We start from the raw sequence: 26,443 nt of genomic DNA, 5'->3' as shown, positions 1-26,443 counted from the left end.
AATGTTTTATCTTCTTGTGATGGTGCATGAACTGCTTCTCAAAGGTAAAGGGGTTGTGTGGGATAGTGGTCATTTTAAGAAAGATGAGAAGGAGCATCAGTGAGTTAAGTTATCCTGGAATAACTCAGCACATGTCATATTAGTCCTCCTTGATACCAACAGCAAGTATACGTGAGGTCTATACGCATCCCAGTCCATCCTCTGCCTCACTTCAAGAATCCCTGTCTCATTCCTTTGTATTCTCCAGACCCTATCTCTATATATAACTTTATGCTTTGGATTCATAGGATTATATTTCTCAAGTTATAGATACAGATCCAATTTCTGCAAACAAAAAAAAGTTTGGAAAGAAAGAAAGATGTTTCTTTCGAGAAATATTTTAGTTGTATGTCATGAAATCATGGACCTAAGCATGCTCATAATGTTGTGCCTTCTGCTATCACATGGTTGTTGAACTTGGGAAGAAGCATATATAGGAATAACACTTGTGTCGTGTTATTGGAACGACACAATATATGTTATATGGAAGAAGAGAACATAGGACCTCAGAGTAGAAGGATAGTTTTAAAATATAGATGGTGGAACAGACAACAAAGGAATTCATGTTTCAGGCAAATATCTCCAATTGTTAAAATAACCAGGTCAGAGCATCAAACAGCTCCTTTCTAAAGGACAGTGCAAGTTATAGGAATGAACTATTGCTCATAATCCTGACTTACAGATTTCAGTTCTAATTTTATGCCTGATACAATCTTCTTTTCCTATGGGCACAGACATTAGTGAGAGAAATGCACTACATCAGAACCATCACAACCATTTATATCTGTCCCCAATGCAATAATTTTTTACAGTCTGCTCACTCCTAACAGGTGGTGCCAGAGAGTTAAATTGAGGGGGCAGGGAGAAAGTGTGCATGTCTTACTACACCATATGTTGCAAAGAAGGCAGTAGAGGAATCTAAACTGTGTCTGTGGGAAGCTTTTCCTTTTTGGCTTGATTCCTTGTACTCTGACCACTGACCTCATCCTGGGCCTTTACTTTCGTTGGTGCCTAGTTTAATGATCCTTCACCTTCAAATTGCTAAGAATTGAGAGCAATTTAATCTGAAAGGAGGGGTTGTAGCATCAGAAGTGTCACTATTGCACTCTACTTTAACACAGTTAAGCACTTCTCCCAGTTCTGGTTGGGAAATACCAATGCGTCCTTCACAGGACTACAGGGATGTGACAGAGAGGAGATAAGCAGGTTTGAAAATGTGTCCCTTAGGTGCTGGCAGGTGTTTTGCAAAATTATTTTGTTTGTGATCTTGAGGGGTTGGGACATGAAAGTATGCACATCACTTGAAACCCAGTTTTGTTCCACAACTACTGGACTGCTTTGTGCCTGTGGATTAAAGGAAGGTTCAAGTGTAAATAAATAAAATAAAATAAAAAGATCACCATTCTCAGGTCTACATTTGGAGCTGTGCTAAGGTGTATCTCAGGCTCTCAGTGAGGAGATTTAAATGCACAGTTAAACATCTGTATATGCTTACTCACTTTCCTGTACTGAGACCTCATAGTTAATTCAGTATTGCTGAGGAATTATCTCCTGAGTCTTAATATCCTGTTCATTTTGCTCCTATTAGGAGTGCCAGAAAAGTATTTCAGATTGACAAAGATGTTTCTTAAACCGCACTTCAGTCATAACTCTGACACTTGCATGGAAATGTTTTTTCTATCTTAGCTCCTTTATCTCTCTGTATGGATAACATTTATTGAAAAGATTCCTTTGACAGGTCTATGACCTCACTGTTTGTTAACTTTGATCAGATATTTTGATAAATTCCCCTATCTTTATGTCTAGGTTTATTTTTTCCATCCAAGCATAATATGAAAGTTTAAAACAGGTGACAAAATAAAACTTCCTCTCTTCCCTGCCTTCTTTCTTTCCTCCTGGTACATCTATAGCAACCTGTTATCTGGCACAATAGCTGATTTTTGTTTTTTTCCAAATCTTTTTCTATTTTAGCTGAAACAGCCAAATAATTATCTATTGCACTATCCAAGATGACAGTGGAAGTCAAACCTCTTGTTTCTTCAGCTGCTAAAACTTGCATGTTTTGCAAAGCTGTTACTAAATAGGAAGTTTTATTAACACAAATAAAAGAGTTATTACTGAATGTCACATTTATTTAGCTTACTATTAGTGTTGTGATCAAACTACTAGAAACTTGTTAATTTTCTTTACTAACATTGTTGACTCTTGCACAAGCTCTGATCTGTCACTTAATCTTTAATAGGGAGTAGTCTCTACTTTGTCACAGTCTAGATCTGGTTATTGAAAGAAGCAATTTATTTAAAGAAACAGTCATTTGAGGTGACAAGAAAATATTTTTCTGATTAGGAGTAATAAGCAGTAGACCATGCTCAAAGATTTGCATGCTATAGGCACTTGATGCATCTCTGCATTTTGGGACTCTTGCAGGTGGTTTCTGGATATGTGTAGATTAACATTTTCATTTAAATTATAAATGAGCTTTTGAAGTGAATCTCATAGTCCTACACATATGTCTTGTTTTGTTTTCTGTTACAGAGAAAGCTTGGAGTGTACAAATGGGATTGCTTTTTGATGACGCTAAGCAGAAAAATGCAGTCCAGGAATGCAACAAGTACTATGCAAAATCTTTTGAGTTTTTGATTTATAAAAACATATTAGAAATATTTCAAAAGAAAACTCACCCCAAAATGTGCTTAATCCTTCCAGTCAGCTCCTCATTCTTTGAATCTTTGCCTGCTGCTTGCTGATGGGAACATAACATCTGACTCCACTCTTATTTCTAGACTTATTTTTGTTCGGATATTTTGGGTCCAGAAATGAATATATGGGAAAATACATTGTATTTATACTGACTGCTGTGATCCATCTGTAGAGACTGATATATTCTATAGGGCTCTAGAACTCTCTGAAAGAGTTTACTGCCTATTCACAGACAATCAGCCGAGTAAGTCAGCTGGAACATTGCTGCCACTTGCTATGCATAACATTTGACAGTAGCACTGAGAAACCTACTTTCACCTATTCTTGTTAGACCACAGCAGTGTTAAAATAAAAGTGCTCAGCAACTGGAGTTACAGAAGAGATGCAGGATTGCTACTGGCAAGAGGCTTTGAGTAAGATCAGTTGTGTCACAGAGATTTGTGCATTAGTGCACAGAATTCAAGGCAGGGAGAGTATTCCTCTTGCATAGCATCGATGCAAGCTAGACATGGGGTAAGCCCAAGCAATTCTGATGGCTGCATCTTTTTTTCTTTCTCTCCTTCAATTAGGCATTGCGTAACATCCTTCACTTTAACACCCTTACCTCAGGAATAGGAGCAAGCCCTCCTCAGGTGCCCCTATCCATCCCTAATGTGTGTACAGAAAATCTAAACTATACATTGATTTGACAGCTCACCAGGCTGGCATGTTCTGAGAGCAAAGTAGCAAATTGCTTGGCCGTGCAAAGAAATCCTCACGGTATTAAGAATATAGTAGATGCTCCTCTTCCCAACTTATTCTGAATCACTGAGGAGGATTTAACTGGTAAAGTACTCAGGCAGAGAGTAGACTATGACTTCTTGTGTGCTTCTGAGTTTATCTTGAACTGTGTGAGTGCTGCAGAAGTCAATATCACAAGATACAACAATGACCAAAGACTAAGGAGAGGCAACAGGCAGCACCAGCAAAAGCCTGCTTGAGCAAGGAGTTGGACTTGATCCCCAGAGTTTCCTTCCAACCCCTACGATTCTGTGGTGCTATGATTCAGGTGGGAGAAACAGAGAAAAGACATGAGGGCAAGACAGAGAGAGCAGCTCAAGGTCTTGGGGAGAAAGCAGGTGGCTAGGATTAAAGCAAAGGTCTTGGAGGCACAAGCAGAAAAGAAAAAAAAAAGCCAATGAGATATGGCAAGTTTGAAAAGGAGGCAAAAAACTCAAAAAATTAGATTCTGAATCCTCTGAAATGAAAATCCCATTTCCTCAATCAAGTAGGAGATAACTCACAGGAAGGCAGACAAGTGTTGCTCTCAAAAATTGGCACTGGCCAATGTCTGAGCAGTCAATGCTCAGGCATTTTCTAAACGCATCAAGATCAGATGTTATAAATATTCCTGTCTGTGTGAAAATACTGTGTCTCATCTTTTGCCACTGTCCTACCCACAAGCTGCCTGCAAGTTGTGGAGGAGATAGGAGACTCATAGAAGATTCCCTGGGATACTACACCATAGGAAATGTGCAGATCCCAGAAATTAAGAATACAACACAGAAAGTTCTGTATTTTTAATGAATGTTTGTAATTTGAAAAATTTAGAAACTGAAAGAATCTGCTGTTGCAAGCAGGATATTTGAAATCTGTACCATTGAAACCATTGGAATTTTTTTCATATTTTGTCAAAACATCTGTTTCTGGCAGCTGTCAAAAGCTGGACATTGGTCTAGATGGCTCATGATGCTTTCTGTGCATGCTTCTGCTGGTAGCACAGCAATGACATCTAATTTTCATCACTCCAGGTTACTTAAAATTCACCTGCAGCTGAAGGGTGTAATGAATACCCTCTATATTGTAACTTTGAACATATAGCCATGCTGGGAAAATTGATTTCTTTTTTAAGCTCTTAATATAGCAGAGTTGATTGTCATGATTACACAAGCACTGAAGCACTGCATAACTGAAGCACTAAATATGACAATAAAGTATACCTATGGAAAAAGTAGAGCAGGAGGCATGGAGCTAAAGGTTACTTAGGTCTCCAGGAAGGAGTAGTTTAGAGTGTGCTCAGTCATTCAATTTTTTTTTCTTTTTTTGCTGAAAGCTACACTTACTGATAACATAAAATGAGATTTTAAAATATAAATATATAAATACTGGAATAATTTGATAGACAGTAGTGTAAGCTGTTTGATTTTACAAATTAGTTATTGATTGAGAGAATGTTAAACATAGACTTTCATCTTACCTATAACAGATGTCAAAGAAAAAGAATGATGATAAAGAAGTGTTGTATAAATAAATTTAAGTAATAATAGCAATAAAACTGAAAACTGTCACTGAACAGTATTCTCCTGATATTTGAAAAGTAGCTTTTATGTTTCATATGTAGCTGTCTGAAATATTCTCATTATTAAAATATAGGTATTTATCATTTTCATCTTTCTGATTATATTTCATCTTTAAGCTTTTGATATAGTACTGGTGATCACTAGGAAGTGGATTTTTCAAGAGAGCCTTCTTGAGGGTTATGTTGAATGCAATGGAAACCTGAATAGGAATTAAAATTTGTGATGGGACTTCCTGTGACTCCCTTTAAAAGTTTACAATCTGTAATCCCAGAAGATATTTCACAGAATTTAGTAAGGAATTTTGGGCTATTCTTTTAGTCAGTTGGCTCTTGTGTGAAAAGGACTACTATAAATTCTGAGGATGGCCCTCCTCAAATCCCATCGACTTTTATTTGGCCAGAAATCAGTCTTTCTAGTTTTGGTGAAGTGTCTGAATCTGTGTTAAACTGAAAATTTTGTTTTTCAATTTTCCCTCAAACTGATGTTGCTGAAACCTTGATTCTGAGATTCCTGACGCATTATTTTAGGGAGATTTCCTTCAGGAAATGCTCACAGCTGTTAAATGTAATTAAGATAGAATACGCCAAATACGAATTTTCAGAAAGATATAAGCTGATGTCAGCACTGAAGTTCACTGATGAATCACCTGGAGGCTCCGTATCTGTGGTAAGCGTGATAGAGTGTGAGTCAATAGCTGCCTGCAGAAGACATTGTAGACACACATAAGGTCACTTGCTTTGCAAGATGTGCTCTCATCTCCTATGGAAATAGACTTGTAACTAAAGTACCTGAGACAGCTGCAAGATTTATGAGCATATGCCTATATTGCTAAGTAAAAGAGAATAGATAGTTTTGGTCCTTGGCAGTGTATTGGGATGCTACAATGCTTTTTGAATCACAGAATCAAAGATTGATTAGAATTGGAAAAGACCACTAAGATCATCTAGTCCCACCATCAACTCATCACCTCCATGTCCACTAAACCACGTTCCTCAGTGCCACATCTCCATGTTTTTAGAACACCTCCAGAGACTGTAACCCTGCCATGATTCACTGCAGGGACCCTTTACAAGAGAAAACAGATAAGGCTGAATCAGGGTAGATGACTTTTAGCCCACAGCCTCTCCTTCAACACTATCCCATCAGTCTTTGTATCTGCAAACATCCCAACCTATTCTCCTTGTCTTTATATAATATTTGAAAGCCTACAACACATCTCCTCAGTTTTGTTTAATGAAATTGCCACTTTAGTAGCAATGTGGACTCAAATGTCTCTGAACCACTTGGCCTGGAACCAAGAAGCAGGCAGGAAAGTTGATGTATTTGGTGGATTAGATGTGGTGTAAGGGTCTCAGTCATGATTCCACAATGGAGACATTGGAAAGTCTAAATAAATAAGGCAGAGATCATAAAAGTTGTGGCAGGCTTGTTTTTTCTGGATCTACTACCACCACACCAATAACAGTCCATCTGGAAGCAGCTAGTCTTTTACCTATGTATATTGTTATAGTGCTCCAAGCCCAAATCTATAAGAAACCTGCCTTGGACTCAACAAAAGACAAGAGTCTGTGTTCAGCATACAGGGGTACTTCACCCTTGGAGAATTTCCACCAGCTTGGCTATGTCCAAGCCAAGGAATTGTAATTCTTTACTCATAGGATGGTGAGGAACAGGAACAGGCTAGCTATGAAAGGAAGCTTTCACCAGGGAAGCTACGAAAGCCCCATTCCTGGTGTTATTCAAGGCCAGGTTGGATGATGCCCTGGACAACCTGGTCTAGTAGCTGGCCATCCTGCCCAGGGAATTGGATCTGGATAGTCCTTAAGGTCCCTTCATACCCAAGCTATTCAATGATTCTATACTATAATCTACATTGATACTTTATCAACAGTAGATCCTTCCAGTCAGGCAGAAGTTTGAATTCAGTGAATTAGAAAAATGCATAGCTGTAGGTGTTTAATTTAGTAATGCATGTTGTCTGCCATTTTAAGCCTTGTATATAACTTTTGAAAACAACCTGTTAATGTATGTTGAAGCTTAATGAACCTAGAATTTAGATTTATTCTGAGAGGCTTTATCAGCTGGCAGTGGGATGAAATTCTTGAGGAGGGATACCCGTCTCTATTAAACATAGTTCCATAACATCATAATCAGTCTTATAAAACATTGAGAAAACAGTCACTGTCATAAAGGAATCTGTGGCCTCAATTTAGGCCAGGGAGCTTGGAATTCCTATTTTCTATTTTTGATTCACCCAGGATTCCTGCTGTGGCTTGGGGCAAATTGCATCTCCTTCTAGAAAACTGAGTTGATAATACCTACTTCAGAGGAGTATTGAGAATTAATAATTACTGCATGTATGCAGCACTGAAATGAAATGAACAGTGTAAGTACAATGCACCATGGGTTTTAAGGAACAACCTAAAGCCACAATGAGACAGAGATGGGGGAGGTGACTTGGAATGATGTACAAGAGAATCAAAGCATTTCTTCCTACTTTTTCTGATTCCAGCCTGCTCCCCACAGTATTTTATCTATAACTTGAAGTATTATTGTTTATATTTTTATAAAGTTCTTCCTCCATTTCTGAGATTTCACATCCCAATTTTTGCCTATAGCAAATTGTCATGGTTCAATTGCAAGCCCCAGGAGAAGTGGATTTGAAATGAAAGTGCTGATGGGCTCTAATCTCCATCCATTCAAGTGGTGTTACATATATGAAGTTGGAGGAAAGAAGCACTTTTTGGAGCTCTGGCTCTTTGAGTTTTATTTGTGTGAAGTTTGTTTAATAATAGTCATAGGATGATATGTGAAGCAGAAATGAAGCAAAGACATCATTCTAACCCTAAAGCAAGGAGGTAAATTAGTAACTGCTTTGCACATATTTCGTGTCTCTTAAAGAGCCCTGGTCAGGTTCATAGTTTGAAGGGGCATTCAGCTCAGTTTGGAGGTCCATATGAATGTTTAAAGCTGTGAATTAAATCTAGATCCTACAACTGACTATAAATTCAGGAAAAACACTACAGTATTATGAAATCCAGAACACAGAAATCAGTAAAACTGACTGAAAGATTTTTCATTACTGTTAGTAGTGCTGTCGGAGCACAAGTTTTATGAGGAGCAGCTGAGAAAACTGGGTTTTCTAGTATGGAGAAGAGGATGCTCAGGGGAGATTTTATCACTCCCTACAATGCCCTGAAAGGATGTTGAAGAGAGGTGGGGATTGGCTTCTTCTCCCAGGTAGCAGAGACAGGACAAGAAGTTATTGCCTCATGATGCACCAGGGAACTTTCAGGCTGAATATTAGGAAAAATTACTTTGGAGGTGTCTGTGAGGCATTGGCACTGTCTGCCTAGAGCAGTGGTAGAGTCACCATTTCTGGAGGAGTTTAAGAAATGTAGAAATGTGGCAATGAGGGAAATGGTTAGTGGGCATGATAGGAATGGGTTAACAGTTGGACTGGATAATCTTTGAGGTCTTTTCAATCTTAATCATTCTATGTTGTTGTTTTATGGTACCTATAAAATAAATAAAATCTATTCTGTTTCTACTATTTACATTCACTTGTCTATGTTAGTGTTTGCACTTGGCTGAAATAAGATTATAGATTAGCAGGATGGGAAATAAACACAGCATCATAAGAAAGCATACTACATTATAGCACTGGCAAAATTAGCTGATGACAAATACTTCAGTAGTTTGGAATATAAAATAATCAGGACAGTATGTTTTCATAGGACGTAGTTTGGTGATACATTCTGAAATATGTATTCCCTCCCAGAACAATTAAGAAAAGCTCAGGGGAGGAGGAGGAGAGCAGAGGAGGAAGAAAAAATGACCTAGAAAATACATTTGAGGATCTAATTTTGTGCATCTATACGCACTACAGACACCCTTGTTGCACCTTCTACTTTAAAGCCTTGGTATTTTGCACTCTTTAATATATGCACCAACCCCCATACGATTTGCAAGCATGCTGCTCTTTAATTTTACTGCATTAAGAATATTGTTTTCATGTTTGTAGCTTTGAAAGATGTTGGGATCCAGCAGAGAAAGAGGGAAGTATGACTTTGTGAGATGTCTTGAGATGACTGGAAGATCTGGTTATGAAAAAGGAGCTTCTGTATTAAAAAGTATCATTATTGTAAGATTACTGATCTTCACACTTGCTTCTTCAGGTCAGGTTGGCACATCTTTTGGTACAAAGGATTGCTGTCTCTCTCATAGATCTGTGAGTTGAACCCTAAAGAGGAGTTGGCTTCCAGAAACAGTGTTAATTTGTCATCGTGCTCGAGAGTGGCAGCTTTTCATAGAGCAGTAGCCACTTCTACTTTCCAACGTGATGGAATAAAAATGTTGGAGATGCCAAGAAGCTGCTCTCAAACTAATCCGCATTCTGTCTGCAAGCACCAGATATCTCTTGGCTATTTGTATTCACCAGGAGGGACAGTATAGGTCACCAGGGGTTAATAAAGTTTCTGTTAGTAAATAAGAATTAGTTGTTCTATAGTCTGATGATATTTCCTCCATCATCTTCAGTTTATTCATAAAAAGAGCTTAGATAGGATAGGGTCAGCTCATGTTATGAGAATGTGTACAAAGTAATCACAGAATCATAGAAATGTTGATTGGGAAGGACCTCAATAAGTCACCTCATCCAATTTCCACAGAAAGGAGGAGGAATTTAGCATGCAACCATACAGCTCACTTTGCAGTAGGAATGGTGTGGGTTTTAGCAGTTCTAAGTGAAATACTGCTTCAGTTGAAACAGAAGGAAATTCAGGAAGCATAATCCAGGGTTTAAAATAAGAGAAAAGAGGGTAAGTGATCAGAGTGTTACTTTCTGTTCCTCTATTGATTCTACAGAAGATTTACTGAGAATCAATGTGACACCTTTTGATAAAATAGAGAGGAGCAAGGATTGTAGGGTCTGCTGTTACTGGGGTTAGTTTTTTACCTTTTTTGGGTTAGTGAAACAGAAAGAAAAGAGCTTGTGAGACTCTATCATTATGACGGAAAGTACTTACCTAGCAGCCCCTATTACTTTTGAAGGAAATTAAGCATCTTCTTTGGGTTTGTCCTTGAAGTACTACTATGCTTCCTCCAGTGCTTCCCTTGTTCAGCTCTGCATCTTATTTCTTTTCTTTGTTTTTCTTTTCAAATCCATATATTTGCTTTCTTTTCTGCTGCTGGATCTTACTTAGAATTCACAGTTAGATTCCAGGTCAGTGGATGTGGTTGGGAAGGAAAATAAAGTTTACAGAGAATTTCTGGAGTAAATGGTGGACAGGAATAGAAAAAAGCGTGCATATCCTCTCATGTGTACATGCATCCATATGAACAGGGCATTTAGTTCTACACTTACCTGCTGCATTAGCAATACTCCCACTCTTAAATTCTCAAAATTTGGTGACTGTAGGCCCTGGATGAGATGGTGGGTGGGAGCAGAGGAATGTCTGTTTAAGGCTGTAAAGCTGCATTTGAAAGTGTCAGAAAAGTTTGTGATAGCAGAAGTCTATTTTGCCTTATATAGAACATGCAAGTTAACAAGTCACTGAGGTTTTTTATGCAATAGTGAGAAGTAAAACAGAACTTTGAATGGTACAATAAATAACAACACAATTTGTTGTCAAAAACTCTAATAAGTAACATCCCACCAGTGTACTTGAAACATCTCTTTCTTAAGATTTTATATCCTTGAATTAAGAGCTAGCAAAATTAAAATAACCTAAGAAAGGAAAAAGGGGCAGTTTTCACTTAGAATCTCGTAACTGATTTCATAGAAACATAGAATTTCCTGAGTTGGAAGGAACCCCTAAAGGTCATCAAGTCCAACTCCTTGCTTCACACAGGACCACTCAAAAATCAGACAGTGAGAGTGTTGTCCAAAAACCTTTCAACTCTGGAAGCTTGGGGCCATGCCCACTGCCCTGAGGAGCTTGTCCCATGCACACTACACTCTGCTGTGGAATCCAACCTGAACCTGAACCTTCCATCGCTGCTTCATTGCATTCCCTTGGGTTCTACAGCTCATCACCAAAGTACGAATATCAGTGCTTGCCCCTCTACTCTGCCTCGTGAGGAAGTTGTAGGCTGCCACTCAGTCTCCTCTTCTCTGGACTGAACCAGTCAAAGGACTTCAGTTGTTCCTCATGCATCTTCCCCTCTAGAACCTTCACCATCTTTGCAACCCCATTATTCTTCTAGCGAAAAATGGTGAAAAATATATTGTAGTGATATGTCTCTATGTGTGTTATAAATTTGGTTAAACTGCATAAACAGCTGATGTAAATATCAAGACATTTATTGTGATGCCTATTCTTTGGTGTATTGTAGCTTCAGGATTTAGGGTCAGGGCTTTTTATTGAAGTGCTTGTGTACGAATTTTCTTTAGACCTCAGTAAGAGCTGGTAGTTAAAGAACCATGACTTTTCTCACCAAAATGGTTGTTTGAAAATATTGTTTCCATTTAAAAGAGTGCATGAGTCCAGAATATTGTATTCCCTTGCTTTTCCTATTATGCTTAGATACACAAGACAAAATCTGCAGAATGCATCAAATGAGTATAAAATATGTGGAACACTAAATTTGATCCATTAGTTTCTCATGGATTTGATTTGGATTTAGGGCCAACAAGTGTTGGCACAAAATTTACCAAGGGGGACGAAAGTAGTCATGTAGTAGATTGCTTTTTTGAGTACTAGACAAAGCATGGAAAAGTGATGAATTAGAGTAAACACAGCATTTCTTTGGTGTTCTTTAGTTATTGTATTGTTATTTTCTGTAAGTAAATAAGACTATTGATAATCTTTCTTCATTAATCAAAATTAATTTTCTTGGCATAATGAATATAGAATTGTTTTTGTGTTGGTTTTTTTTTTATTATTATTTTTTCCCATGTTAAAAAGACAAGTGTGTACTGGAAGGAATAATGGAATAATGTAGCATGACATGAGAGAAGGAGGTGAAAACCAGAAAGAGCTGAGAAGTTTTTAACCTTGTCACTCTGCAAATTACATTTTCTTCATATAAAGCTTTGAAAATGAACTTCTCCACTTCATAATGATGTTCTTCAGCCTATAGTGTATACACATAACAATTTTGTATATGACACATGCCAATATAGTGATGTTTAAAGTTATGACACTATTCCTGAAAAAGTAAGACCTTGTAGGCATATGCCATCCTTACAGATTAGCAGATGAGATCCTAACAGAAGGGCAAAGCTCTTTATTTATTCCTAGTTTGATATAAATAAACAATAAATGTTGCACACATGAGCAGAGAACCCTGAGACCTTGGCATCTTTGTGGTTGGAAGCAACTGGTCTTCTAGTGCAGGTTGCCTTCTTTGTTTTTCGCTTCTTCTCTCCTCTTATGTCTGCTCAGATGGGCATTGAAGAAGGAGCTCTCTTAGGCAGCTCAGCTTTTTTAATCCACAAGACCTGATCTACTGAGACTTAGAATGAAGTCAAAAAGTAGCTCCCCCCATCATTTATCAAGAGAGACTTTGACTTATTCAAAAACAAGATATCTGTAATGTTTTCAAACTCCTCACAAATCTTCCTGTCAGAGAAGTTAGGGAGATCTTCAGTGGACATTGCATACGGGGAGAAATAAGAAATTAGGGTGATGCCTATAGTTTGGATTAACTTTCTGTTGATTTGAACTGAGAATAGAGAGTTTGGTTGGATTTGGGAATCTCAAAGTTTGGTGCCAGTTTCTCAATGAGAAGAGTAACGCCTGTCTTTTTGTTTGTTTGTTTCTTTGTTTTGTGTGCATGTGTGTGTATGCTTGTTTTGTCTTTCTCCTGGAATTTGTTCTATCAGATATTTTTTCTTGTATTTGGAAAAACAAGAATGTATTGGACAATACTGATGAAATTAGAAAATGCCGGATGTTGCTGTTGTATGTGGGATTTACTTGTTCCCCAACCAACACCCCACCAACCTCTCCCTGATCTTGAGAAGCTACACATCTTTACTTTTATCTTAGTAAAAATAAAGCAGAATAAAGTTGACAACAGCTTTCACCTGTGCTCTGCTGCTTCACTTTCTAGAGATGCACTGTATCCTTTTCAAACTAAATGAGTCCTCCTCTCTAGGAAGATTTGCAGCATATTTGAAAACCCGAGTAGTCAGTGACATTTTCCTGTCCTCAGCCTATGATGGAGTAGTAACCTACCCTCTTGCACATCCACTTGATTTTTCAAGGGCTTCAATTGGATACTCAAAAGCTGTAGAGCCATTGATCGTCATTTGACTTATTGTGAGTAAAATCATATTTGTTTTTATTGTATCCTTCAAACAGATGAGCTAAGCAGTGATGTGTGGCTGTTTACTCTTTTTTTTGTATAAAAGATTAACCCTTGCCTCAAGGAGGGATTAAAGCTCTGAATTCTTGTTTTCCTAGCCCTCCCTAAGAATTCTTTTGTGGTTTATGTGTATGACCTGGTACTATAAATACATGCAAAGTATTGTATTATTTAATGCTACTATCTAGTCCTATTTTCAGCACCATGATTGATGCATGCTGACAATTCAGTTTTATGCTGATTTCTCCAAAAGCAGTAGCACTGCTGCCATTGTGTGGGCACCCAGCTGGGGTTGCATTAAGCAGGCAATCTACTGCAAAAATATCCTTACAGTCGAGCAAGTGATAGAGGTAGGAACAAAGGAAACATAGTTCTAAATGTTGAGTTCCTGACAACACTTTTTTTTTTTTTTCCCAACTTCCAGGCTTCAGCATCCTTACTACTAAGAAAAAAAAAAATGCTGATTATCCCTTTAAGGGTAAAACACTAATATACAAGATCCAATTACCTCTGTCTAAGCGGATACGCCTACAGCCCTTTTTACATAACCCAAACACTTGAGTTCCAATTATACAATTATATTTTAACATGTATTAAGTACTATTCCTTTAGGGAGGAGACTTATAGTGAATATTTTAACTAAGCTCCTTCCTCAGTGCAGACTTATATTGCAGGGTCTCAGTTCACTACAGTCCCAAATACATGTTTTTTTATCTCAGTTCTTTTCCTCTTGAGTACACCAGCTGGCTCTTCAGAAAACACATTTTCTATTTCTTCAGTATTGACAGCAGTACTTATACATTTCACAACTGTAGAGCATAAAGCTAATGTTGTTGGGGTCAGTAGCTGCGCTGTAACTGCAATTAGATCAATAATCTTGTCTTTGAGTGCAATCTATGGCAAGATCCAAGTCTCTAGAGGAAGCAACATGCTCAGAAGTGGAGAAAAGGCTGAGATAGTTTGTTTTTCATTTGGTTTGCTGTTCTTTCTTTTATCCACTATGCCTTTTTCTAGTGATTGGTAGTACAGAAAACTGAACTTCCCTTTAGAGTTACTGAACTATAGAATCATCAAGTTTGGAGAAAATTTGAAGATCACCAACTCCAACCATCAAACTGACCTACTGAGCCTCATCACTAAACCATGACCCTTAGAGCTACGTCTGTGTGTCTCATAAATTCATCCAGGGCTTGGGTCTCTACCATTGCCAGCTGATTCCAGTGCTTGACCACTCTATATGAAGAAATTCTTCCTAATGTCCAATCTAAACCTCACCTGGCACAAGTTAAGACTATTTCCTCCCTTTCCTTGCTTCCAATCTCTTGTCACCTGAGAAAAGAGACTGATACCTCTTTGTTGCAACTTCCTTTCAGGTAGCTGTAGAGAGTGATGGGGTTTCCCCTTGGCCTCCTCTTCTCCATACTTTTCACTTTAGTGAAAAGGCAGGTGACTCCAATGACCACTATGATTTTCTGGTATCTTCATGAAACTTCTGTAATGCCCAAGAGCCCTGGTCTGCAGGGAAGACTTTTGAGGAAGGCTATTTGCTGCACACTTTTAATCATTCCCATCAATGAGGTTTGTAGGTCAGCACCTCTAAAAACCCAGAGCCTAAGTTTAGGCTGAGGAGCCTGAATGTACTGCTACACTCAGAAGTATCTTGAGGTTTCTTAACATACAAAGAAAATTGGTACTTGGCCTGAAAGGGCATGGGAGTAGAAAATCAATGAACCAAGAAAAAAAAAGAATGGAGGATAATAGTGACAAGCAAGGCTAGGTATTGCTAATGCTTCTTGTGTAGATTAGTTAGTGTGTGTGACAATGGCTGCTTGTGAAGGAGAAGTATCAGGGTTCTGCTTCTTCCTAACCCTCAACATCACCCCATGTCAAAAGCTGGCATAATCTAGGTTGCAGTCGCCTAGCTTGTGCTGAGTTCAGTGCTGCTTCAGAGGTTACCTTATCAGCAACTGAACCACCTGGTGTAAAACTGACACAGCTGCTTCAATACCACACGTAGTTATTCCTGCACAATGAATTCTATGTAAAATATCCCTCTAGAACAATTTTTGAAACTACTGAATAAAGTTATTGCATTGGGCTCTAGTATTCACCTATCAAATAAACTGTGCTTCCTAAACACCTAAAGAAAATGTGAACACAATAAATTACAAGGTAAAAATGAGGTATTGAAACATTGGATATGTGCTATTTTAATTAATAATAATTATTATAATTTTAAGTGTATTTTTAAAACCTCAAATTCTGGAGGTAATGTTCCCATGGCAACCTTAGCTCTATCTCCCATGTGCAGTAGATGTGTATGTATGTTTGTATAAAAGAGGATCATTCATTACCATGGTTGTGATCAGAGTGATTTAGGACTTGCTGATCAGCAACCTGTTAATCAGACCTGAAATCTCATCTTTAAAAATTGTTTATTTCTAATATTTCCCTAGCCAAGTTTTGCAATGTAGAGGTGATGCTGAATTTCTGTCCAGTCTGATAAGTACTCATGCTAAGACAGTATGTCTGAACAATCCATATCTTGTCATAAATCTGATCTATCACTTTTCAAATTTAGCTCCTCTCCATGACAGACACCCTGCAGTCATGTATCCCATGAGTTAGTAAGTTGAAACGTATGTCCTTTTTTTTTTTTTCAGATGAGCTCACTAGTATCAAGCACTTTCTTATATGTACACCACACTTTGATGCACACTTAATAGTGTAAAGTTGATTTCAACCATGATGTTTTTTTTTAGAAGGGTTGGGCATCATTTGCCTATCTGCCAGGGATTATGAAGGACGCAGCAGTCTGATGACACAGCTGAATTGTCTCTAGTCCTCCCATATCACCTTAATGAATGGCATTTCCAGCACAGTCTCATGCAATGGTTTATCCCTTAATTTCTTCATTTGCATCTCCCAAATCTCCCATAATTAAGTTTCTCCAAAAGGTACACATCAGTCATGAGAAAATGTGTCTCAGAAATGCAGTTCTTAGCAAGCCAAATGGACTGATGACTGGTGTTCAGCTACTAGCCCCAACAGGGGAGTTGGAGCTCAAGTATCTTTAAGATTCCTTACAACCTAAGCCATTCTATGTCCAATAATTCTATGATTTTATGACTAGGAAGAAGGAGGTGTTTACAGCTGATGCAGGGAGAGACCAGCAGCTGTATGGCATTCGAACTATTTTGTTCAGGCAGAATGAATGAGAGAAAGTGATGTAAAAAAAGCACATACTATACTCTTGTGAAATGTGCCTAGATGGTAAAGGCATTAAAGAATACTGTTCATTTTTATTGCTGTCATGAGATTCAGTGAATGACACATTCATGGTAGTAATCTTTACAAGTATTATGTAAAGTACTCCTTCGAAATATAGATTTTTTTTTTTCTTTTTTTTCTTTTTTTCTTTTCTTTTGCCATGGTTGCCCTGTAACTATTTTCAGTGACATAATTCTTAAGGGTACTGGTTCAGAAAGAGGATTAATACTTCAGAGGACAAACTGAGGGTGTCTTATTTTTCTTATACAAATAAATACACATCTCTGAATCCTTTGAATATGAGTATTCTTGCTGAGCTGTTGTATACAATCAATGCAAAAACATACATAGATAAAATAAGCATAATATAAGCATAATGTTTGAATAAATATATTCTCAGCGGACTCAGAAAGTAATATGAAGATTTGCAGACTTTCAAAATCTCAAAGCTATAAGCCTAAGGACAGAGGAAATAAGAATCCATTGTATTTAAGACCTATGTGTATGCAAAGGAGATATAAGCATTAACTCACCAAGAATTCATCTAAAGAGAATTGAGAAATATTGGAAAGAAAACTTCATAAAAATTCTATTCTGTTGTCATTTGACACATTAAATGTTAGAACAATTAGATTTAGGTCTGCCTTTAAACAGTGGCTCTCTTTTAAATGTAGGAAAGCTGGAGCTACTGAGATAGAGAAATTATTTCCATTTAAATTGATATATTTTTTCCTACGAGTCATGAGGTCAAAGTTTAATGCTCAGCATCCCACTGAATTTAAACAACACAAATATTTCCTGCCAATGTATTTCTGAATTTGTGTATCTTATTTATTTTGATATAGCACAAAAGCTAAAATAGATATTTATGCCCTTGAAGGCACCCAAAAACACAGCAATTATAGTCCCCAGATGTCTTTCATTATAATTATATTTCTTTTGTCTATAGTAACATTTGCTTTATTTTCTTATAAAGAATGCTTCAAAATTTAGTGTTAAAAAGGTAAGATGTATTTGAAATGGTTCTCATGACAGATCTCATTGCAATTAGTCCTCTCTGAGATATCCAGTGAATGTCTCTGTGCTCACATGAGTAAGACAGCCACTGGGTCATGGGAGGTAACATCAGATTTCTTTCATTATTTCCAGCTAGCTTAAACCAGTTGTAATCTAAAGATGACCTCTCACAAGTGCTGTTGATCTAAGGGATTGCTGAGTATGATTTATAGAAAGAGTTAAAAGGAACAGAGAAAATACACAAAAGGGGAGTATGAAACACTTCAAAGCCAGCTTCACTAGGAATGAAATTCTCCAGGAAGTTGAAAGACACTGAAAACAACACGTCTAGTTTTGCAGGTAGTGAATGCCAACAAAGGGCAGCTTTTCTTACAATACCTGGTTTTGAAATACTTGATATGTTTGATAGTTTTCATTGCCTCAGGCAAAGAGACTATAAAACTGAAGTAAAGAATATTGAGGAATGGTTTATATCCCATAAGCTTTCAATATCAACTGTAGTTTTAATCAGAGATATAAAAGATTGAAGAAACTCCTAGTGAAGAGCCACTTAGCATTGCTGGAGGATTGTCTGAGATGACAGACCATGTCCAAACATGTGCTAGAGATGCATGTGTAGTCTGCTGTGCAGCCTACACTGCTGATCACTGCTGATCTTTCATGTGTGCCATGGACATATTGTACCCAGTATTTGGTTTCTCACAGTGATTCAACTACAGCTTTTCCAAAAGCATATCAAATCTTCCTGTATCAAAAGTGGAGAAGGGATTGTTATCCCAAGAAAGCTCATGTGAATGAGAGGGTAAGCAAAACTTCCGGGAATGTCACTAAGAGTCCTAAAAAGAAAAAATGTAAGGATTTGACTAATCATCAAGGCTGGAAAAGACCTCCAAGATCATCCAGTCCAACCATCTGCCACCATATTTCTCCACACTAACCCACGTCCCTTAGTAAAACAACTAAATATTTCTAGAACACCTCCATGAATGTTGTCTAAACCACCTCTAATGGTGTCTAAATCATAAACAGCCCATTCCAATGCCTTAGCACTCTTTCAGAGAAGATATTTTTCGTTATGTCCAGCCTGCCCTGATGAAGCCATTCCCTCTCATCCTATTGCTAGTTAGCAAGAGAGGAGGCTGACCCCCATCTCTCCTCAGCACAGCCTTGTTTCAGGGAGCTGTAGAGAGTGATAATGCCTCCACTAAGCCTCCTCTTGTCCAGACTGAACAATTCCAGTTCCCTCAGCAGTTCCCCATAAGGCTTGTGCTCCTAACCCCTCCGCTTTGCTGCCCTTCTCTGGACAGGCTCCAGGGCCTCAATGTCGTTCTTGTAGTGAGGCTCAAAATTGAACACAGCACTCAAGGGGCAGCCTCACCTGAGCTGAGTACAGAGGGATGATCATTTTTCTGCTCCTGCTGGCAACACTATTTCTGATACAAGCCAGGATGCCATCAGCCTTCTTGGCCACCTGGGCATACCACTGGCCCACATTTAGCTGAGCACTGACCAACATTTCCAGGACTATTTCTTCCACACAGTCTTCCAGCCACCCTGCCCCAAGCCTGTAGCATTGCCTGGTGTTGTTGTGGCCAAAGATCAAGACCTGAACTTGATCTTGTTGAATCATAGAATCATAGAATCACTCAGGTTAGAAAAGACCTTAAAGATCATCAAGTCCAACCACAACCTAACCATATTACCCTAACTAACAACCCTCCGCTAAATCATGTCCCTGAGCACCACATCCAAATGGTTTTTAAACTCCAGGGATGGTGACTCAACCACCTCCCTGGGTAGCCTATTCCAGGGCTTAACAACCCTTTTTGTAAAAAAGTGTTTCCCTCAGCCTCCTTTTCCCCAGACTGAACATCCCTGGTTCCTTCAGTCTCTCCTCATATGCACATTCTCCATGGAAAGTTCATCTCTAAAATGTGACAGAAAAAAATTGTATTGAAATGAAGGTTAGGGTGAACAACTCATGAGATACAATGAAAAATAATTTGTATTGGCTTCAGTTGGAGAGCAGCATTGCTGATCTAAAACATTTCAGGATATGCCAGAAATATACCCTACATTATGCAAAAGAGACTCAATGTTGTTGAGGAAGAAAAAAAAAGGGGGGGGTGAGGAGTGGAAATAAAAAGCATTTACTGTTTCACATTTTAAAGTGGAAAAAAGCACAAACCCATATATTTGTGCTTGACTATTAGCCTTACTTTATTAGGATATGCTCCTGTGAAAGAGGACCTCATACATACCAATTCCATTTTTGATGTATGTAGTACAACTGGATGACTAGTAAGCTGAGAAATGGCTACGTTTACCAAGCCTGCGCTTAAGTAGTGTTCACTAAACATTACATTTAAATAGTTGATGAAAAGAATTAAAAAAAAAAAAAACGACCAAAAACTCTACTGAAAAATTGATCAGAACTGCAATATATATTCAGACTTTCAAATCTCTCCACTGAAGTGAGGTTGTCATCACTGATAACTTTGACTTTTTCAGGAATCTGAAAAAAATCAAACTTGCATTTCTAGAAACTACTCTTAAAGTCATAGTAGATTGATAAATGGTGGGAAAAAAAAAGATATAGCAAAGTGAATGACATAGGTAGAAGTCTTGGATATTCTTACCTCAGATAGTGGTAGTGTGTACCTCAGACAGTGGAGAGTGACTGGGTCTACATTGCTGTGCAGAAAGTCAGTTTGCACTGACTTTCAGTCAGTTTGCTCATGTCCACACCACTTAAGTCTGGTCCCTTCTAGAGTAGTTTTTTGGACTGGAAGAGATCATCTGTATTGATCCAACACAGAGACAGACTTCCAGTAATGGTTAGCATTGAGGGCAGTGAGGGTCCAGTGTAAGCATGTTGCTCATTAATTTTATCCATTTCATGAAGGGGGGCTCAATGATAGGATTGAAGAGCAGTGTTTTTGCGATAGTTATTTCAAAATTTGTTTCTACAGAGAAAATTAAATGGAAAAAGAGATGCTTATAGCATGACAGCTTTACAGACATGATTTTCTAGAGGAGCCTTGAAAAGTAATAGGCTGTCAACAAAACAAGTGTATACTCTGTTCCCCAAATGAAGATGTAACATCTCAGGTCGTGTCCTATACAGATCATTCACTTGTTCTTCATCTTTTTCTTCTTTCACTTCTATTCCCATTACCTTCAGCTCACTTAGGATAGCACTCAGCATATTCTGATAGTACCAGAACCCTGGTACATCTCTTCATGTAGACGTAAGCATTAAAGCACAAGTCTGCACTGAGCTTCAGTATTCCTTGGACCCAGCACCACTCTTCTCCATGGTTTCTCACCAAGTGTTTGTTTCTACAGAAGCAATTGGTTTCACTGAAGATAAAAAACATGATTTTTTCTGGGCTTCCATCCCAGTGTAGATTTCTTCTTTCTCAACTCCACTCATTCTTGTGCAGCCTTCCTTGTCAGTGCTCCTATGCAAAGCCGTATGGCTTTATAAGTTCCAAATTTATTGCATGTCACAAATATTTGTGTCAGTCAAATATAATGATACGTGGTAAAAAATACAGCTTTAACTTAGTCATAGCAGCCACTTTACAAAACCATTTTCTAGTGGCTTAGGAGATAAAGCCAGAAGTGTTTTAAGTACAGACAGAGAAGCGGCTGCCTGTTTTCATGGGGCTCTGGAACTTCACTTTTTCTTCCAGCCAACAGGGCATAAGCCACAGAGACAGTTAGATCCAAACTGCAGGAATCCTACATGTGGCACCCTGTCCCCATTCCCACATCCAGATCAAGAATGAGAAACGAAGGCAATTCGTAACATAGCTATTATGTAAAACATATGCACAAATTGAGGCATTGTGTACACTAGTGTAATTATCCTTTGCTGACAATGACTGTACTGGTGCTGAATGTGATTAACCTGCAAGCACAGCCAAGATCTATTCTTGTTTCAGAAAGGCCATGTTAAACCTGCCTGCTTGTAAAACTGTTCTCAGCACTGTTTTAATTGCACCCATTGCTGACACCCGTTGTCAATAACAAGCATTTTCTGCTGCTGTAGACAAGGGTAAAATGTAAGGATGTTGCAGTGAGCCAAAGGCTTAAAGCCCTCTCTTAGCTCATATTCTTAGGATTTAAACTACTGGGAAAACTTTATGTCTCTGGCTATTTATTATTACATACATAATGTTCTTGGAAACCACTCCACATATAACAGCAGTTAAACCCATCTGCTGGTCTTGAATTTTCATTTCATTCACAAGCCTGCCTGCTTTAAAAGTATTTTTGGACTCATCACCAATGTGCTATCAGGCTTTTATTATTTTTCTACAAGTCAGTAAGAAGAAAGACTCGAATTTTAAAAGGAAGTTGTAGCCTCCTGTATATTGTTAAGCTTTTACTTGAAGTTTCTCTTCCCTTCATTATCTGACATGATTGAAATTTGTGGTTTAAACACAGTTATTTGCCACAGAAGTCTATTACCCCATGCTAATGCTGATTTTTGTGTGACTTGTAATTGCACCTGCATAAATTCTGTAGAATTCATCTAACAGTTACACTGTTGGCATAAGGAACATTTAAACTAAACAGTGTTGGTTCAATGGGTATATTGAAGTTCCTGTAAGTGCAACAGTTTTTCATTGCTTTATTTAGACACAATAACACAATCTTCTTTATGCACCTCTTCTCCCTGCATTCGTCTTTCATTACTCCTTTTTGGCATAGCAATACTTCCATGCCCTCTACATAAGATTAGCAGAAACTTCGTAGTTCCTTCAGATTTTCATATGATCTTCACTTTCTTAAGTTTATTTATTTATTTATTTTGTCAGAAAAACGTCGGTGTTTTTTTCTCAGTTTTCCTTGAGTAGATGACTTGTTGATACTCTCTGATGATGTTGTATGAAGGTATCTTTGTAGGACCAAGGGACATCCCAGTACTTTTTATGTGCCATTCCTTTTCCATGACAAGAAATGAATTCTTTCTTAATCCACAGATTAACGAAATTTTCCAGGCAGTCCTCTACATATGAATATATATAAGCCCCTGTAAAAATCGAATACTTGGACATCGAATCTAATTTCTCCTTTCGTCTTGTTTAAAACTTTGACTTTAAGGTGAATTATTCATTTACATTTAAAATATGTAATAATTAATATATTTCCATTGTCAATTATCAGATAGAGGACCTTCTTGGGGTTGAGATTCAGTTGTCTAAGTCAGGCATCTCCAACTATTTTAGATGTCCTGCAAGATCTGAGATATTCACAGAACTTTTAAAAATGGCAGGGAGAAGCCCATGGCCTTACAAATCATAGAATCATAGAATCACAGAATGGCTTGGGTTTGAAGGGACCTTAAAGCCCATCCAGTTCCAATGCCCTGCCGTGGGCTGGTTGCCCCCCACCAGCTGCCCAGGCAGCCCAGGGCCCATCCAACCTGGCCTTGAGCACCTCCAGGGATGGGGCACCCACAGCTTCTCTGGGCAGCCCATGCCAGTGCCTCACTACACAAAGAATTTTTTTTTTCTAACATCTGATCTAAATCTCTCCTCTTTCTTTTTGAAGCGATTTCATATTGTCCTATCACTATCAGGCTGTATAAAAAGTCAGTCACACTCCTGCAAAGAAGCTTAAAGAACTGGAAGACTACATTGAGGTTACCCCACAGCTTTCTCTTCTCCAGGCTCAACAAGCTGAGCTCCCACAGCCTTTCTTCAGAGAAGAGGTGCTCCAGCCCTCTGAAGTAATCCTTATGCAGCAGCAGCTGGAGACAAAGTGATAACTTCATGCATCTAATGACAGCAGAAAAGCATTATTTGTGAAATATGCTCACCTTCAGAGTTGCCAGATTTGTAATATACGCTACGAAGCCTATAAATGTTGCTGTTTATAAATACTCCTTTACTTCCTTTTATTCAGGAGTGCATTTTACAAAGAGGATTACATTTCTACACCGTAATTCTTCTCAGTGCAATTTGTACAATATGGATTTGAAAACACACGCACACATATATGCCTTTTCCCATTGACTGGCTATTATTCCTCTGGTTCCCAAATAAAACTGCTGAAATTACCAGGAAACCTGAAGTTCTGATTGATGAGAGCTATGGAATCATAGTATCAAGAGCTGAAAAGGCTTCATTTCAGTGTTTCACCATCATAGCAGTTACAGGCTTTTTTCATAGCAGCCAGTTTAGGATGGTATCTTGAGGTTCTGGCCTCAGTGGAGGCAACTGATCACTATCCTCATGTAATATCCTGTCTTCGGTCTTTGCTATGCTGTGAATTCTAAATATCTCATTATTGTTTTTCTTTTTGTGTAGGTTTCCTTCATTTTTGTTCAGTACCTATCTTAAAACACAATGTCCTCCAAATGATACAGTTCTGCTGCTCTCTCATAGTCAATAATCACAGCTCAATAATTATAATTCATGCCCTCATACACAGCAATGTTTTGAAGGAAAGCTGTTTTGCAACAGAACTTCATTCTTGACTCCTTTTTAGAGAATGATCTCCATATAAACGTTCCTTTCTTTCTATTTTTGCATCTGATATTTCCTTCCTCAGAGCAGTTCTTAGCACCCCATAAGCACTTCTTCAACATTTATGAGGCTATGCATTACATGATGTGATAAGAAAAGTTACTCCAGATTTTGTCATGTCAAAATATCCTGTCCAAACGAGTTTGATTGAATATTCAGATCTAAATCCATGCTGACCAAAGCAAGATATGAATGCATCCTCCAAAGATGATCCAGTGCCTTTGAGCTCTGAACCATTCTCAGGAGTTTCCTATGTCTGAAAGGACTCTGTTCTTAGCCCACATCCAAGTGCCTCAAGTTTCACAGCATCACTACAAACCTCAGCTCTTAACAGTACTGTTTTATGACAGCAGTAATGCTTGAAATCAGAGCAAGAAGTCTTTTTTCCTTAGAATATACTTAACAATAAAATGTTGTACACCCTTTTTTTTTATTTTATTAGTAGCCATTCTTTATACTGACAGTATCTTAAGACTTCCCTGAACGTCTTGTTTATCTAGTGCTTGTAAGTAAAATGTCTTGATATTAAGGAGGTAGTGAAAAAAAAAAAAAAGTGCTTTTTGTCCTTTTACATTTAAAAAGTTATAATTTTTAATAATATATATATAAAAATCCTTAAAGTAATATACTGCAAGATGGATGTAAGCTTTTCACATACAATGTAAAGAATAAGAACTTCGTAAAAATGCATTTGAGTACTCTAGAAATTAAATATTCTATAAAAAAATAGCTAATAGATGCTGAACTAAAGACAAAGTAGTTTTATTATTTACATTGTGATCATTACCAAACAGCTCCCCTGTTACTTACAGGGCTCTCTCATATTGTTGTTTTCTGCAATGGCATTGGCTCATGCCTAGTCAGGGGTGTGAATTCATTGCATTGCAGATATTCCAATACACAGTAAATAAATAAATAACCCTAATGTTGGTTAAAACTGAATGTATAGTCTCCTATAAACATCACAAATTCATAAAGATAATATAGTCAGTTTTAAAATTTAAAAGAAAAAGGATTATTTCTAATTTTAGCTGGAAAGAGGTGGACTGTAAAGAGAATATGTATTTATTCCTTTGTAGCATTTTTTGCTTTATTTGCTAATAATTACTTGTGGTTGGTAGATGTTTCATACTGAAAATATACTGAAATAAAGTAGTGCAGTGTTAATTCTCATAAAATATTTCTTCCTTGCTTGTTCTTCCTTGAAGGAAAAATAACTATTCCACAGGTATTTCTAATCAATAACACATTGAATATTATAGAACATAATGCTTTTTCATTTATGTTAAATAGCCTCTGGGCACTTCAGCATGTATTTAGAGATTGAAAGGAATAGATGGTATGCCAGATTAATTCCCAGAGCAGTTATAGCAACAAATTCTCCTCACCCCTGAAAAACAAACGAAAGTACATAACTAAGCACCATATGCAAACATAATGAAAAATCTGAGTTTGGAACATGTCCTGAGTAGATGTCTCTATGTACTTCCAGAAAGGCCAAGAGGAAGAGAATCCCACAGGTAGAGGCCTTCAGCTGGGACCTTTCCCTGAAATGGAATGGACTAATGCACAGGTGAGAGTAGTGAACTGAGCTGTGGGGATAAAAGTGAGGAAAGGAAATAGTTTCTGGACTGCTGCTTCAAAGTTTTGTTTTTGTTTTTATTTTTTTTTTTAAATTTCTTTATTGAACACCTCAATAATTGACAAGATTCTGAGGCATAAAAATTTTGCCTCAGCTACCCAATGATTAAACTGAAAATAATTTTCTCTTTTAAGAAAACAATTTGGCCTCACCTGGCTTTTGACATCTGACCAAGTCAACAATATTGCCATGATAGTAAATGACTCTTCCTGATCGCAGTTCATCCTGGTTTTGGATGTCTCCTATAGATTGAGGTGGACTGTGTCCTAGAAATGATTGCCTCCCTCCATTGTCTAGACCTTCTCTGCATTGCCTACACATTCTTTACAGTCAAATAACAGATATAAATGCCTAGATTTTACATGTCTCATGTGGTGAGGAAAATTTCAGTTTTATCTTTTCGAAATTTGTTTATTCTCTGTTGGCCTTGAAGTGATGCAATCAGTTTATGAGTGGTAGCAGGCAGGCTTTCCTGGGAAAGGAAAATTTAGTGTATTTATGCTGAATGTTGCTGCTGTCGTGGACTTGAGAAACGTGTCAGACAACAGCACTGATGAAGATATTTCTTTTTATCAAAGAGC

General features: G+C 37.8%; 1 protein-coding gene across 20 annotated transcripts in view; it reads left to right on the top strand.

Annotated features, from left to right (window-relative positions):
- Positions 1–26,443, top strand: part of DLG2 (discs large MAGUK scaffold protein 2) — a 1,005,161-nt gene that overhangs the window by 370,977 nt on the left and 607,741 nt on the right. For 13 of the 20 annotated variants that reach the window (XM_085216429.1, XM_085216427.1, XM_085216430.1 and 10 more), the window contains one exon: positions 25,713–25,793. The exons of the other annotated variants lie outside the window; for them this stretch is intronic. In XM_085216429.1, coding sequence (XP_085072555.1) covers positions 25,713–25,793 — 81 coding nt within the window. The remainder of the gene's footprint in view (positions 1–25,712; positions 25,794–26,443) is intronic. 20 annotated transcript variants of the gene reach the window in all.

Source organism: Meleagris gallopavo, chromosome 1, assembly GCF_905368555.1.
Source record: "Meleagris gallopavo chromosome 1, MGAL_WU_HG_1.1, whole genome shotgun sequence".
Classification (NCBI taxonomy): domain Eukaryota; kingdom Metazoa; phylum Chordata; class Aves; order Galliformes; family Phasianidae; genus Meleagris; species Meleagris gallopavo.
The sequence above is the reverse complement of the archived record's forward strand: the minus strand, read 5'-3'. Positions and strand labels throughout refer to the sequence as shown.